Source organism: Kogia breviceps, chromosome 2 (genome assembly GCF_026419965.1).
Source record: "Kogia breviceps isolate mKogBre1 chromosome 2, mKogBre1 haplotype 1, whole genome shotgun sequence".
Classification (NCBI taxonomy): Eukaryota; Metazoa; Chordata; class Mammalia; order Artiodactyla; family Physeteridae; genus Kogia; species Kogia breviceps.
The window spans coordinates 16,302,588-16,319,279 of record NC_081311.1 but is presented as its reverse complement, the minus strand read 5'-3'; the positions used below and the strand labels follow the sequence as shown (position 1 = coordinate 16,319,279).

Genomic DNA, 16,692 nt, shown 5'->3' with positions numbered 1-16,692 from the left:
CAGACACTGCGCCACCAGGGAAGCCCTGTGCCTTTCAATTTTTAAAGCCACTTGAGGTTTTAAGGCCAAGTGTTGCTAACTGTTAGATGTTCTTGTCACCTCAGGGTGCTCCTAAATCATTTAAAATTAGTTTTCATTCAGAGAAAGGACATTCTGCTGAGGATAGAGTAATGAGAATGGTCAACATTAATAATATTAAAGGGAACATACTCCACAAAAACTTATACTCATGTCATTTGAGGTTGCTTAAAGTTTTTTTTCAATTTTCCTCTTTAATAATGATGTACAAGACAGTAATTGATTGCACCCGTATGATTCATTCTATAAATCTCTACTTGAATATTTCTATCTTCTCCACATCTTTTACAATAGACGTTTGGGTCTATCTGGGCCATATCTTTATTTTACAATATGTGATGGAATTTTACATGTTGTAATCCTTTCACATCCAATAAACGTTGAAGCTCAAAGAGCTTTTACCTTGGCTGTTGGCAAATCAATCAACCAAAGTAGTTAATACAAAAAAATTTTAACATATTGTTGGATTGTTAGCAAAATGTCTGCCAAAGGAGCTTTTCAGTACAGAAAACAAATATTTTTAAAATATAAAAATATATTTGTAAATAGAAGATATGTTTTAAAATATAATTTGAAGCAGTCCTAATACAATATTGTTTTCCATTACACATTAAAATGCAATGACAGGGACTTCCCTGATGGCGCAGTGGAGAAGACTCCGTGCTTCCAAAGCAGGGGGCCCAGGTTCGATCCCTGGTCAGGGAACCAGATCCCACATGCATGCTGCAACTAAGAGTCCGCATGTCACAACTAAGGAGCCGGTGAGCCACAAATAAAGAGCCCGCCTGCTGCAACTAAGACCCTGTGCAACCAAATAAATAAATATTAAAAGAAAAAAATGTAGTTAAAAAAATGCAATGACAAAGCTGTTTCCTTTCAACCAAAATGTGTCCAGATACCAAAGGGCAGTCCACTGCCTGGACAGCTCTTTGTCTTTGTTGAAGTCAATGTCTTCTCCCATATCCTGCTAGAGAAAAAACCGGCAAAAAGCAAGAATAGTCCATGTTCCCTGGTGTGATGCATCCATTGAATCGACCACTGTTTGCTCTGCCTGATATAATAGGTGTCTTCTCAAAATGCCATGAAGGATCACTACTTCCCTGGTGGTCCAGTGGTTAAGACTCCATGCTGCCAATGCAGGGGGCCCAGGTTCGATCCCTGGTCAGGAAATTAGATACTGCATGTCGCAACTAAAGAGCCCGCATGCTGCAACGAAGATCCCACATGCCACCTCAACTAAGACCTGGTGCAGCCAAATAAATAAATAAATGAATAAATATTCAAATCCTTTCCCCAAAAGATAAAGCAGAACAATTAAAGCTCTTGTGTTCCCAAAATTCTAAAAAAATAAAATGCCATGAAATGCTCCTTGTCCTATCTTACCCCGACTCCTTGCAGGGTCTCCGAGACACAGCAACTGCTCACCGCCATAATCTCTCAAAACGGGTCTCCGATTAACTTGCTTGCTTCCTGGAATCACCTGAATTCTCATCATTGGCTCTCACGGTTTTGAGAAAACTGTGAGACCAAATGATGCTCAGAGAGATTGCCAGAAGAGTTTGGACGGGCTAACCAGGCCCCGGTGAGTCTCTTACTGCTCTGTAGGCCCCTGGAGCACAGGCTGGAGCCAATCTGTTGTCATCTTGTTCGCTAGTTTATTTATATTCTGTCCTCGTTTTTCCTCATCCCCACTTCCAACTATGTGCCACTTAAATTGTAGAAAAGCAATGAGTATTTACAGCTCACAGTTTCTTGGTACCGCCGTTAGCAACTGAAAGCAGCTCAAGGAAGCACTCCACTTGACATAGGATGACTAGTTTGCCAACTAAATTTAAAAGAAAAAAGCTCCTCTCTTCAGGGCAAAATATTTTGAAATAATTTCTCAAACTATTTTGAAGTTACCCTTAATCTGAAGTTACTTGCTTTTTGCTAATATTTTAATCTTTACTAAAAATGTTTACTGCTGGTATTCTCAGCACCTAAAACAGTGCTGGACATGTGCTTTGTAAATTTTGCTGAATGAATTGAAGTACAATGGGCATGATTATCAATATAAGATTGTTCGGAAAATTATATGCTGGGTCTCATGATATGAAGAGGATTCAGTGAACTATATCCAGAGTAGAATTTATTCATTTATTCATTTAATAAATATACACGGTACTTAGTATTTGCCAGGCACCATTATACGTGATTTATACACAGTAACTAATTTAGCTAATATTTCCTCTCTATAGGGCTGAATAATCAGATCCTAGAAATAGAGTCTGAACAAAAAGAGGTGCATAGATTTCTATGGATATTTTGCAAGAAATGTGTAAGGTTTTTTCATAGTAATAACACCTTATTATTTATTCTAAAAGGCCCATGTTATATGCTTTATAAAATAAACCCCTTTCATCCTCACAACAAATGTATGCTGTAAGTGTTCTTACAGGTATCAAAACTGAGGCTCAGAGAGAGCAGATATAGATATAGGTCCAAAACCCAAAGTCACAATGTTAAGAATTTGAACCCAGCTCTTAATTCAAAATTTTTGCATATTTGGAAATCATCTTGTTCCCTTATTTACTTTCTGCCCTCTTTCCTCCTTCCTCCTACTCCCAAGTAGTTTGTAAGCTCTACGCATCGGCAGACAAAACCTGCTCTTTCATTGTACCATCCCTGTGTCTAGATCAGGCCAGGCATTTATGGGCACTGGGGAAATATTTGTTTGATGGGTGAATAAATGGACTCCAGAGTCCTTGCAGAGGTGCCACACTGCCTTCTGAATACCACCAGTTTCCTCTAAAGTAATTTATAACGACTTCCAGACTTATTTTTCCAACTGAAATGTTTATTAGCTAAAGCGTATGTAGTGTGTTAGGTACCTCCTCCAGACTTTTAGGAACCAGCTGTGCTGAAAGAACATGAGCTTTGAGAAGCCATGCAAAAGGCCAATGGGTACGTGAAAAGGTGCTCAACATCACTAATCATCAGGGAAATGCAAATCAAAACCACAATGAGCTATCAACTCACACTTGTTAGAATGGCTTTTATTAAAAGGACAAAAGGGACTTCCCCGGTGGTCCAGTGGTAAAGAATCCACTTTACAATGCAGGGGACTGGGTTTGATCCCTGGTCAGGGAACTAAGATCCCATGCTGCGGGGCAACTTAGCCCTCGTGCCACAACTACTGAGCTCACATGCCTCAAGAGAGAGCCTGCATGCTGCAAACTACAGAGCCCACGTGCTCTGGAGCCTGTGAGCCACAACTAGAGAGAGAAAACCTACACACCACAACTAAAGAGAAGCCTGTGCACCACAACGAAGAGCCCGCACGCTTCAACAAAAAAGCACGCTGCAACAAAAATATCCCGTATGACTCAATGAAGATCCTGGGTGCCACAACAAGACCCAATGCAGCCAAAAATAAAAAATAAAATAAAATAATAAATCCTAAAAAAAATTTTTTCTAAAAAAAGGACAAAAGATAAGTATTAGCAAGGATTGGATGAAAGGGAACACTTGTGCACTACTGGTGGGAATGTAAGTTGGTGCAGCTACTATGGAAAACAGTACGGAGGTTCCTTAAAAAATTAAAAATAGACCTACCATAGAACCCAGCAATCCCATGTCTGAGTATATAGCCAAAGGAAATGAAATCGGCATCCCATGTTCCTTGCATCATTATTCACAAAGCCAAGATATGGAAATAACCTAAATATCCATCAATAGACGAATGGATAAAGAAAATGTATATATATTCAATGGGATATTATTCAGCCTTAAAAAACAAGGAAATCCTTTTCAGAAGGTCATACAACATATTTCGCTCTCACTTTCAGTATCAGTCTGGGTCTAGTCAGGACACAGAAACAATACAGTACGCTAAACAAAAGCTTAATACAAAGAATTACTGTGATAGAGTTACTATAAGATATAAGGAAATTCTATACGATACCTCTGGCTGAGGGAGAGAACCCAAGGAAGCACAAACTTGGAAGGGGTTTAGACTGCGCGGGAGAAGGTGTGGTTCAGCCCATTGGGTAGCAGAGGTGTTAGCAGGTTTGGCCAGGATGGAGCTGGTCTGGAGCTGCTTGGCAAACGATAGGAGTGCCAGCTGGGGAGCAGGTGGTCAGCAACCAGTGGTGTGGACCTGCACGGGCTATTTTGTGTGTAACTCTCTGGACCACATGTAACTTTGTGTAGCCGTGTAGGGGCTTTGGTTTCCATGTTGAGAAAGCCATGGAAAGGTTATCATAAAGTGCTGCAAAGTTGCAGAGGGATGCCTGGGGCAGGCTCCACTGGATGTCCTCTCATGCACAAGGCTGACACCCACCCCCTGCCAGCAACTTGCAGAAACTTCTTCCTCCTGTAAATTGCTTCTATTGCTCTCTGCTGAGAAAGGTTAACACCATGCTTACTCTAAAGCAGAGATGGTTAAAGGAATTCTCTTGCTGATCACGGGGCAGGTATTTTGGAGTGCATTTGGACCTGAGAGGCAATAAGTCAATAACCCACAGAACTTCCACCTTCTGAGCTTCCTTAACTCATTTGGTTCCAAGGACCGTAGAACCATACGGTATTGGTATTAACTGTTTCGGGCACTATCAGGGTCATCACTGCCTCTGGAGCAAAGAAAAGCCTGATGAGGTGTGACCTCAGGCAGATCACTTCCTCCCATGAGCCTTTTCCCTCATCTCATAATGAGTGACTGAAGTGAATCAGTGGTTTTCAAATACCAGGCTCCACTGAAGGAAGAAAACAAATAGAGCGTTTTGCAGAACTAAACTCATGCAGTTGAAAAGTGGAATCTTTCAGCCTTTTTTGAAAAGTGTTAAAACATCCTGTCTTGCATGAAATTATGGTGATAAATTGCAGTTTTTGATTCTCACTTAGCAAAGTAAAAGTCTGCAAGCTCAGAATTTTGTTTTTGAACATTTTACTAGCCTGTAGGACCTGGAAGTCTGGTCACTCGGGCCTGGATCTCTCTCGAGCCTTCCTTCATCTCTCAGACCTGCGGTTTCACAGAGCCCTGTGGTCTTTGCTTCTCATCATCCAACTCTTAAACAGGCAAAAGAAAATCTAGAAAAGGTGCTTGCTTCAGCAGCACGTGTTGTAAATTTGCGTCCATCACAGAGATTCACACGGCCCCTGCACAGTGATGACTCACCCGTAAGTGAAGTATTTCATATTTTTAAGATATTCTGTAAACTCCAGGGCAACCACCAAGACATTTTTTTTAAAGGGTTAACTCCTAAGCCAGTACTGGAGATATAATTGACTCATACAAACGAATTAATCCCAAAGCAGGCAGAAATTCTAGAAAAGGATGGAAATTTTATTTTACATGTGTATCTTGCTTAGCATAATGACTGAGTCTTAGTGGCAGCAAACAGAGCCTGAGTTCTATCAAAACACAAACTGAGTCAGGAGCAGTGCTTGAGTTATCTATATTGCTTTGAAATCACCACAGAACCTAAACAAAATACTAACAATGGAGCTTCCTTAAACTAAGAAAATGAGTGCCAACCACGTGGCAGGGGTGGCCCGTGGTTAGGTGCCAGCTAACTGTCTGCCTTCCTATCTTCAACAGCCCACCAGTGCTTGTGTGTTAGCTAGAGGGTGGCTGAAATTGGAACCCGGGTTAGACCTGACCTCCAGGGGCTACAGGAGGCAAGTCATGTGAACACCTCCCTTTGGCTGGTATTAGTAAAATTCTAAGCCCCATAGTGCTTTTTTCCCCTTTCCTTCCTCCTTCCTACAAAAGGGTGAAACACCCACAGTATGTTCACCGTAGAACCAGGCCCGCAGGACAAAGTCTATGTGACAATGTCAAGCAAGTATCAACTTTTAAAGCTCCAGCCATCTAAACACTCCCCCTGCTGACACCTCAGTGGCTGTGCACAAGAGGATGGGGCTGGCTTGAAAATGAGTAACTTGCGTTCTTCTCGTTACTTATTTTCATCATGCAGCCACCGAACCTGCCATCCCACCTTCAGAAATGGCATCAGGCTGCAGGTGTCTCTAGGTTGCACAAAGTTCTGAAGCAAGAATTGAATTATAGATCTTCTCAGGGAATGCTGCTCAAATGAACATTGGCAATACATCACCTTCTCCTACTTCTTTCCAAACTCAATCTTTTTCAAGAGAGTAAGAAAATTGAACAATAGGATCTTTCCAGATAGTAACTGTGTGTGTGTGTGTGTGTGTGTGTGTGTGTGTGTAAAATCTCCACCCCTCCCCCCTCCCTTTCTCTTACTATGCAGTCCTATGGTACCAGCATGTGATATGATTTAGAATACAATTTTAAAAGTCAACTATAGCAAAAAACAGTACATACTCATTGAAAAATACTTTAGACACAAGAATTTAAAGTGAAATATGAAAGTATACCACTCCTCAGGGGAAGCCACCGTTGAGTCTATGTATCCAATCAGAACTTCTCCTTTACATATACACAGTTATATATATAACAGTATTTTTTCACTTTGTTGTAAAGGTTATTCTATTAAAGCAACAATTTTTATAATACACATATATATGCATCCTTCAACATTCTGAATAAGTTTTTTTAAAAAAACCAGGAATTACCCCTTTATTTTTAAAGACTTAGCTTATATGTCCACATCTCAGAGCTTTGCAGTTTTACAAAGTTCTTCCACTTTCAGTATCCTATTTAGTCCTCAGAAAAATAGGTTTTATCATCCCCATTTTACAGGTGAGAAAACTGAAGCTCAAAGTGGTAAAGTGATGTGTTTAAGGTTTCACGATCAGTGGTGGGGCAGCAGGGCTGTCCAAGTCCATGTCCAGATCATTTTACAGCCCTCAGCATTCTCCGGTTCCTTAAATGGAGATGGGGCAGGAAAGGGAGGCTCCGTTACAGTCACCAACAGGGCAGCATGAAAAGGTATACCCGTAGGTAATTCAGAAGCTTAAGGAACACCTATTCATTGCCCAGACTGTCAAGAAAATTATAATATCATCTATCAACTGTGAGTCCCCTGCAAATCTTTACTGAGTTTAAAAGGGAACAAAATGACTGATTTTATTTCTGTTCTTCTCTGATTGCAGTTAGAGGAAGAGCTTAGTCAAAAGACAATCAGAAAGAGGAAGAAAAGAGGGGCACCAAGTCTCCAACTAAGAGTCTGCTAAATCACACAAACTTGCACATCCATCTTCTTTAATAGATTATTGGTCTTTTGTTTAAACCATATTACTGCAAAGAAAAAGAATCTAAATATAACTTCAACTCACTCACTGAAGTATTAGTACTTTTGACTTTTGGGAGGCAGCAGAGGATAGTGAAAGGCATGCCCCAAAACTGGGTTCAAATTCCAGCTCGACAAATCCCTAGCAAGAAGATCCTCAGAACTACTGTGCACCTGTTTCCTACCTCACGCAGTTGTCAGAGCCTCCCTCAAGGCAGTTAATTAGTATTTGTTCCCTGCCCCTGCCTTGATATGTTTGTCCTTTAACTGTGTTCCTTATCATTTCAAAGGGAAAATAAACGTTCTTAAAATACAAAAGCAATAAAGTCCATTGTATTTGATTTATTTCTGACCAGAGAGACTAGGTTCTAAATGCTACTGTATTAAGTAAATACAGCATTGGGTAAACTCATAAAACTCATTAGAGCACCTCACAGGACAAACCATGTTCATATATGCAGCTACTTTTCTTATACTGACAAGTGTCCAGAACCAATCAGAGGGCCTTTTAACTTCACTGGGGGATGGATCATGTAGCTAGCTGTATTCAGACCATGAGCTCCATGGCCCTCAGGCCATCACTGCAGACCTCACCTTTACTTGAACTTGGTCCTTACCCCAACTCTACCCATACCCCCAAACCTGTTAAGGTCTCTGCCTCTCATCTCCACAGCCTGCAATACAATATGACACCTATTTACCTGTTAACGAGCATTTAAGACAGAGGTTTAATCTAGAAAAACATTTCAGTATACTCTGTTTCCTAGGATTGACTGGCTTTTTTTCTTTTTTTGGAAGCTTTAAGAGAAGTCAACTTTAAATTACATAATACATGAATACATTCTTTTAAAAACAAACAGTCCTTTAACCCTGCACCCCTACTCCATGCCCCCAACACACAATCACACCAAGTTAATTTCAACTAGGACTTCAGTGTTCAACTCTCTGGAATCCCCTCCTTCAACAAAAACATACACATATGTTAAGCTGGTACATCTCTAGTTCGACTTATAATTACAAAAATGTACAAAGTGAGATCAGGAATCACCATGGAACATCCTCTCTAAACAGCCACGTTCCATGGGTCTTGCCTCCTGCGGTATATCGTCCACAGCACAGGCAAGCCCGTCTATGACATGGAGCACTTCCACCAGCGAAATAGTAATTTGACAAGGAATTGAACGCGACAAGGAATATCGCTGAACTTCCTCTTTTCCCTTTAATCTCTTCCTCACTTGACTGACTTGGTAAATAGAAGCCCATCCAAGCAGGATGCTGAAGGAATCGATGAAGGCTGGAAACTCAGAGACAGCCAAACCAGCTCTGCACAGGTAGAGTTCTGGTTGTTGTTTTGGGTGTGTGTAAGCTGTGTGTTGGGGGAGGGAGCGGGTGTGGGCAAAGACAAAAGAAAAGGTCCTCTTCCGCTTTATCCCAAAGCTGTTACTGAAATGGAACGACGTCATGACTGCAGGTAGAGTGCGATTTTTAAAAACCATCAGCAACATCTGTGCTTCAGAGTACACACTTTGCAAACAAGTTACTCAGACAGACTGCTTAAACTTCAGAACACCTCTGTGTTCAGACTGTGATACTGGATCATCCAATTTCTCAGAAGGCACCTGAGGCTTGAGCAGGTGGAGCGCCATTCTGCCATGAAGTTATGCTTCCAAGCCTCTGCTTTAACTTTTTTTGAAAGGTGGTGCCTTGGAGCTTACAAGGCATTTAACCACACAAAGAAAAAAGGTAATAAATGTTACAGGCAAGCACACAAAGCCTTTTTACTCATAAATTTTGCTAAGACTTAGTCACTGTTTCAAAATACGATTTCTATAAGAAAGTGGGTTCTGAATTTCAATTTGGAAAGCCAGGAACAGACTCTTCTTGGCCTGCAAGCCCCAGCAGGGTCTCCCTCCAATCCCTCCAGGCTTGCCCCAAATTAACCCCAAAACAAAACAAAGCCAGGAAGAAGCCAGTTCAGAGCCCAAAGCAACAGCCTCCTTTAGCATGGACTCCTAGGGACCTGTTTGGGGGGAGATGGGATCTATGGGGGCTCTGGTGGGAATAGAGCTGAAAGTGTTTCATGTGGGCAGGCAGACTAGATCAAGGGCATCAGAGGTAGTGGGCATTTGGGAGTATCTTCCCTGGTCAGACTTCATAAAGAAACTGCAGAAAAAACAACAGCTACTGTGGCAGGTTTAACTGCTATTTCTTGGGACAAGTAAAGCATAAGGATGCTGAAAACACACACAATTTCCTGCCCTTGGGCCTTTAATTAGTTATTAAAAGCAAAAACTACACAGTGAAATGGATGATGTGGAAAGCCATTCTAGTATTTAATATAGTTCCCAAGTAAATGTACCTAGAAGTTAACTTACAAGCTAAGTTTTCTTATTTTAGTGAATCCTAAACTTTCAATAGAACTCTTTTTGCACTGGGTTAAATGGTAGAGAGTTTCCTCTCAGGTCTAACATCCTATCCTTTTTTTTTGAAGTACAATTAGGGGGCAGACTAGCAAGTCTGACTGGCAAGAAGCATGGCCTTTGGACAATTTAAAGGCTGAAAATGCCTCAGAAATAGAAAACTACTTAAGTGGATGCTTCTTTTAAAAAATAAGAATCAAGTGTCTTAAATGTAACTTAGGAATTAATGGTGCATCTGTGCAGGGGCAGGGACATCAAGTCTGGTCACACTGTTCTCAGAATCATTAAAACAGCATTAGCATTGGTCAGCCAGAGGCATCCTCCCAAGTCGCTGGTCCTGAAGAAGTGTGCATTCATTCTACATTCATTGATTGAAGCAGACTTATATTAAGAAAAAAGAGACGTGGATTTAAGTTTGTTGGAACGGTCTTTTACGACTGTGGGTCACACTGAAGTTAAGAACTGTAAGCTAGGGCTTCCCTGGTGGTGCAATGGTTGAGAATCTGCCTGCCAATGGAGGGGACGCGGGTTCGTGCCCTGGTCTGGGAACATCCCACATGCCGCGGAGCAACCAAGCCCGTGAGCCACAATTACTGAGCCTACGCGTCTGGAGCCTGTGCTCCGCAACAAGAGGCCGCGATAGTGAGTGGCCCCCGCTTGCCACAACTAGAGAAAGCCCTCGCACAGAAATGGAGACCCGACACAGCCAAAAATAAATAAATAAATAAATATTTTAAAAAAGAACCATAAGCCAATACTCTTCCAATAACTCACCCTCTTCTTTTATATATTCCTTTCTCTTGCAAACAAATCTACAAGCTGACGAACGCAGACTATTAAGGATGTCAGGAAAGCTTCCTCTATTCTGTTAATTTTACCTTTATTCCAAGGATCCTGATTTCAGGGGATTCTTTCCAATAGTAAACTCTTTAAGGAATGTTGCATAATCTGTGTACTTGAACTGTTAAGAGAAATGGAAAACAACACATTGTGATGTGAAATATCCATCATACACGTTACCTTCATGAAATTCATGTCATTTCAATATCTTTTTATTGAACGTACTAGATCTTTATTGTTAAAGCTGGATAATTTGGGCAAGTAAGTTCCATAATTTTGTGGAAAATTTGAATTACTGGCTTGTCAAGTTCAATGAGAAATTTTCACATAGGCATGTATAAAAGGCCTTTTATAAAAGGCCAAATCTTGCTATCAATAATTTAAACAAAAATTTAAAACACAACGTGGCATTCAATTTGCTTACTATTGTTCACTGACTTTTAATGGTAATCAGTAAAGACAAAAATGGAAAGCAAAAATTCTTAATCTGGTTTAAAAAAGAAAATTCAAGCAATCTGAATCAGGTTTTGCCAAGTCTGGAGAATCACTCTGTTAGCAAGTGGTGTGCGTAAATAAATAATCAAAGATGCCAGTAAAATACAACTTGGTAAATAGGCATTACCTATTTAATAAGTACAATATATACATAAAATTCTCTTGAAAAGCTTCATTTTATACAGAAACATATTTACAAAATGAACAGTATAATCAAACTAAAGATTATCTGTACAATGCACACATATATATATATATATGAACTTTGGAAGGTAAACAAGTTTCATCATAGTCAAAATGGACAGCTATATGCATTTTAAAAAAGAATTTCATTCCAGAAGAAAAATACATCTTTAATATACAATTATATTTTTCATTTATTTTCCTGAAAATTCTGTTTGGATGCTCTTTTGATTATCTTCTCTTGTTCAGCCTTGAAAATTTTCAGGTTTCTAGTGCCACCAACTGGTGTTAAAAATTAACAATCTCAGTGTCAAAAAAGAATTGTTTAGTTTTAAAAAGGTTACTGGAAGATAGACCACTGGACTCAGGATCCATAAGGCAAATTAATGATATGGAATAACATGATTGATAAAAATATTTTCACCACGGTAGCATATATAACATTTACAATATTAATGGTTTCTAGTGCTTTTTTCCTTCTACTGCTAAACCTTGGTCTAAAATTATATGTAAAAGTCTTTAGAGTATACTGCAAAACAAAGTTTGGAAATATGCATGACTAGATTCATCTTTATGAGCATCAAGTAGACATTAATAATTTACTAAAATGGCAAAAATCAAATACCATTTTATAGTCTTTGGATTTTTTTTTCCTTCTTCTTAAAGAATAATTAAACATCAAGCTGTGAAAAAAAGTTAGGAATGTGCAGAACCACCACGAAAACAGCAATCTGCTCTCAGTGTACCTCAGCAAGGATTCATTTCCCAAAGCTTCACGCCAGAGTGAGACTTCTGGGTCACCTACTTGCACAGGTGAATTAACCCTCTGCCAGCAGGGGCTGGGGGTGAGCTGCAGAGGCCTAAGGAGCTGCTCCTGCTGCCCCCCAGCTGTTTTCACTAGACCATAAGCTCCGTAAGGACAGGAATTGCCCTGTCTGGCCTGTCTACCAGTATAATGATGATACCCTGTATGATGCCTGGCAATAAAATGTTCCTAATAACTGTGATTATTACATGAATGAATAACATGTTGGTAGCCTGACAAAATTTAATTTCAAGATAATCTGCTTTAAATGGTTATGGATAGAAAGTTTAAAAAAAGAAAAAAACAACCACTAAAGTTTAAACTCATTCTTCTACCCAAACCCACCATTTTCAATCCTTAAAACTTATCAGGCTAACGTTTGAAGTGGTACGGGAAAAAGGGAGTCACAGCAAGTATTCACTTTAAAATTAAAACCTAGTGAAGTGTATACATATATATACACACACACACAAAAATCATTTCCTGCTCAAAGAAACCAAAATCGTGCTAACAAAAACAGCATGTGATATGTTCAATTAATAATAAACACATAAAACAAAATTTCTCCTAGATCTCAAGTTTATCCAGACCATTTTCCTTTTCTAGACACCCCATTCTTCTCTCCATATATTCAGTACAGTAAGGGTAGAAGGCCCTCTAAATGCTTACGTCAGAATCTGTTTGTGATCAGTTTAGAGAGAGGGAGCTGATAAATGCACATTTCTGTACACACTTTGCTCAGTCCTGATCCATATACAAAAGGATATAGTAGAAACTAAAGAGCAAAAGGAAAATAAAGCATTTTCTTCCAATTTTCCACAGTTCCATACATTTATGGGTGGGAAAAGTAATAAGTCAAAATATGGTTTATAATTACATTCTTCTAAAATTGTTTAACCATTAAACTTCTCTAAATGAATGCTGGCACAAACGTTAATATTGGAATGTTTCATTTTCATATGTAATATATGTATGCAAAAAATGTATATATTTTTTAAGATGTATAGACATAGAATACTATGGTTCTGACCACTATTTGGTCTCCATTAATACATTTTGTGTCTTGGGAGGAAAAAAACAAACACTGTAGTGTATGAATCTGTATCACATAAGAAGCTGTAAAAATCTAGTTATGTTGACTACTCTAGTCTTTGGGAGTATCAATAGTATTGTCAAAAACAACTAGGAAAATAATTCAGATGTGATTGCACTTACCCTCTTATTTCTTTATTTTGATAAATTATTACTAGTAAAAAGAACAAGATACAATATCGTTAAGGCTAAAACTTCTATAGCTATTTTAAATATAAAATGTTTCTGAACTTGTATTTCCATTCTGAAGTGAGAAGATTTTGTTTCTGGATGACAACATATAACTCAATATACAGAAAAAATGCTGCATTGAATTATCTAATCCTTAGTAACTGATCTTTTTAAGCAATGTTGATTTTTTAAAAAAGTTAAAACACATTAAAGGGAAATTGCCACCATAAGCCCAGCCCAACTTTTAAAGCCACACAATTCTTTAAAGGCTTTTAATCCATCACCACAAAGCTTACTTCTCTTAAGGGGAGAAGGAAGTTTGTGAAAATCCAAAATGAAAATGAGGCTTGCTGCAACATCTGTGTATGTGCCAAGGTATTTACTACAGAAATTATCTGAATATAATGAAATGTGAAAAAACACACACAGAAATTAAAATAAGTGAGAAATTACAAGAAGTGAGAAAAAAATTCAATGACAGAAATACTGATACTATGACTGTCAACATTTAAGTGTACATCATAAATATTGTAAAAATCCAACAGGATACATAAATTTGGTTCTAAAATTCCTTTGGTTATGGAGATGTAATTATTTTGTATTTTATTTTATTTTATTTTAATTTTTTTTTTGTGGTACGCGGGCCTCTCACTGTTGTGGCCTCTCCCGTTGCGGAGCACAAGCTCCGGACGCGCAGGCTCAGCGGCCATGGCTCACGGACCCAGCCGCTCCGCGGCAAGTGGGATCCTCCCGGACCGGGACACGAACCCGTGTCCCCTGCATCGGCAGGCGGACTCTCAACCACTGCGCCACCAGGGAAGCCCTATTTTGTATTTTAAATAAATATACCAAACACATCATATCTTGGGACTGTAAGATCACCCCACTATAATATATAATTATACCAACAGTAAAGAATGGTACACAGATAAAATGGTTAACAGTGCCATATGCTGGATTTTCTTGGGAACTGGGTCTTTATAAATAACTTAAAAACTAAAGTATTTCAGTTTCAAAGAATTCATTATTCATCTCTGTTCTAATGAGACTAATCCATTTCACATTTTAAAATATAACTGAAGTCCACAGGAATTCTCTAAATGAACAGATTATTTAAAATCATATTTTATGCAACTGGAGATTTTAAAAACTCAACTATTAACTCAATTCGAATCTGAAAATAATGTACCTAGCACAAATAAGGAAACCTGACAGGGGCATACTATGTCTGATCATTGCTAGTTACCAAAAGCTAGCTTTCCTATTAGCTTCCATTAAAATCAAATGGTTTAAGAACTCTGGCATCCCTAACACAGAAGCAAATGTTATATTAGAATGTCAAAACAAGTTTTTATCACTTCTTTAGTTTTCTTCATGTTGGAGAAACAGCATATTACTGAATGATTAACACCTGTCCTTTCATGCATAATATTAAAAAATGAAATCATTTTTGACATTATATATTTTAAAGGGAAGAAATATGGGAAGGGGTTTTCAAAAGCCCTTGTCATAATGTTCAGCACTTCATATGACTATCAGCAAATTAAATAAGTTGTTCTGATTCAATGACAGGCTGTCACCACATAAAAACAAGTTTCATCAAAGCTTACATTCTTACAGTATACACAGCAATGCATTTGTATTGTAAAAAGGTAATTTTTTATACAGATGAAGCAAAACAAATTTTTTACTGGCTGACATACAAAGCAGGGAAAAGTTTCCAACAATACTAGGCAATGGCACCTGCTCCATGTGTAGCTTTTGTCTGTTTACTGAGGAAGAACTTTGTGTTAGGTTTTCTTTGTCCTCTGTTCTAGTTCATGCTGGTGTTTAATAAGACGTTCTATTTCTGTTCCAAGTGTTTGCAGATTTTCCTTTAACAATTGGAAAAAGAGGGAAAAGAAAACAGAACTACTAAGTATAATAAGTAAAAAGATTCAGTTTGAACTATTTTTGCCTAAATTCTGAACTGAAACAGTGACAGTCTTAAATGCCATGTGAGATAAACTAGGCACACGGCTGTTTTCAGTAAAGTAATCCTGTACACTTCAGACACTCTTTTTACTGAAGCTATAGCAAATTTTAGTGCCTAAAAATATTACCAGATTAAAAACATTATTTTTTAAATCCATTACTAACCATCAAGGCCCAAAGAGCACAGATAGAATAGCTGGGTCAGATAACAGCTGCAAAAAATAAAATAAAGCTGGAATACATTAGAAAATAAATGCCTCAATCTTGAAGTCTCAGTAATCAATTATAACTAATTGTAATATATGTCAAAGGCCACCCATTGCAAAGTAAGTGACTCAGTAAATGACTCATCATAGTGTCTATCCAACAGCTAAACTGAGTTTTTTCCTATTTCTTTCTTTCCTGCTAATTTTAAAAATAGTACTTTTCAAAAAGAGAAAAACACAAAATTTTATCTATGGAAAAAATGGCTACCCTGCATTACAGAAATAGTCCATCCATGTGTTGGATCGAACTATGAAAGAGGCACCATTTTTGCCATGTTTATTGGTTGGTAAGTGAATGAGAAATACAAATACCTTCAAAGTAATATTTTTCAATAACGTATCCTCCAAAACAGCCTGTAGTTTTCGGTTGATCTCCAAAGAGAGTTCCAATGTTAATCCACTATCAGCTGGATGGGATGTGTATAAAGATGCCATGATGCCACCCCGTCTACTTAAATGGACTTTGTTAAAATCAGATGCCTCTGATGAAAGTGTGCCTGATTCTTCTCGTAAAATGTAACTCTGAATTATTCTGCAAAATAAAAAGACACTATCAGTTATGGCCTTGCAGAATTACAAACACTGTAATTTGCAAGAGCTGACTAATTATAAGCTTAAAGATGATTAGCATAAAGTAATTATCTATTAGTTAATAACAGAACTATAGAAAATAAAGGGGTTTTCCTTATTCAGATGGTTTCTTAAACAATCTCATTTTTGTTCTAACATGGTATTTAGATTAAAGATACATAAACATTGCTTTTCTATTTTTTTCCTTATTACTTTAGATCAAAATATGAGAGCAATTTATTGTTCCAGTTTCAGTTAATATTTTCTATTTTCCTGTCATTAAACTTAAAACTGTGTTTTACTCTTTTTCATTTAAAAGTCATGGGCAAATTTTTCTCTAAGTCTAAAATTATTTCAAAATAAAAATTTTTAAGTCATGGGTAAAGACCCACAATATTACTTAAATGAATATGGTATCTGTGAGAGGAATTTGGCCCAGTAAAGACTCTGGAGCCAGTGAGAGCTGGGTTTGGATTTCCAACTCTCAGTCTGTCACTTACAGGATGAGTGGTGACTCTGAAACATTTAGTAATTTGACCTGAGCCCCAGTTAATTAACCTGTCAAATTAGACACAGTGGTCCCCAACCTTTCTGGCACCAGGGAC

The 16,692-nt window shown here is 38.2% G+C and overlaps 1 protein-coding gene and 1 non-coding gene across 4 annotated transcripts in view; one reads left to right on the top strand and one right to left on the bottom strand.

Annotated features, from left to right (window-relative positions):
* CCDC186 (coiled-coil domain containing 186) overlaps nt 1-16,692 on the bottom strand; it is a 116,759-nt gene that overhangs the window by 58,647 nt on the left and 41,420 nt on the right. Inside the window, exons 15-17 of one of the 3 annotated variants that reach the window (XR_010838825.1) lie at nt 15,830-16,049; nt 15,021-15,151; nt 10,570-10,652 (exon numbers count right to left, since the gene is read on the bottom strand). Coding sequence is in view for 2 of the 3 variants with exons in the window: in XM_067024593.1 (XP_066880694.1) it covers nt 15,068-15,151; nt 15,830-16,049 (304 nt within the window). In the remaining variant the exon portion in view is untranslated. Of the gene's footprint in view, nt 1-6,347; nt 10,653-10,754; nt 15,152-15,829; nt 16,050-16,692 lie in introns of those variants that run through there. The other 2 variants (XM_067024593.1, XM_067024594.1) reach the window with 2 other exon arrangements.
* On the top strand, nt 5,155-5,259 carry LOC131751681 (U6 spliceosomal RNA). The gene has a single exon (XR_009334250.1). It is a non-coding gene; the product is annotated as a U6 spliceosomal RNA (small nuclear RNA).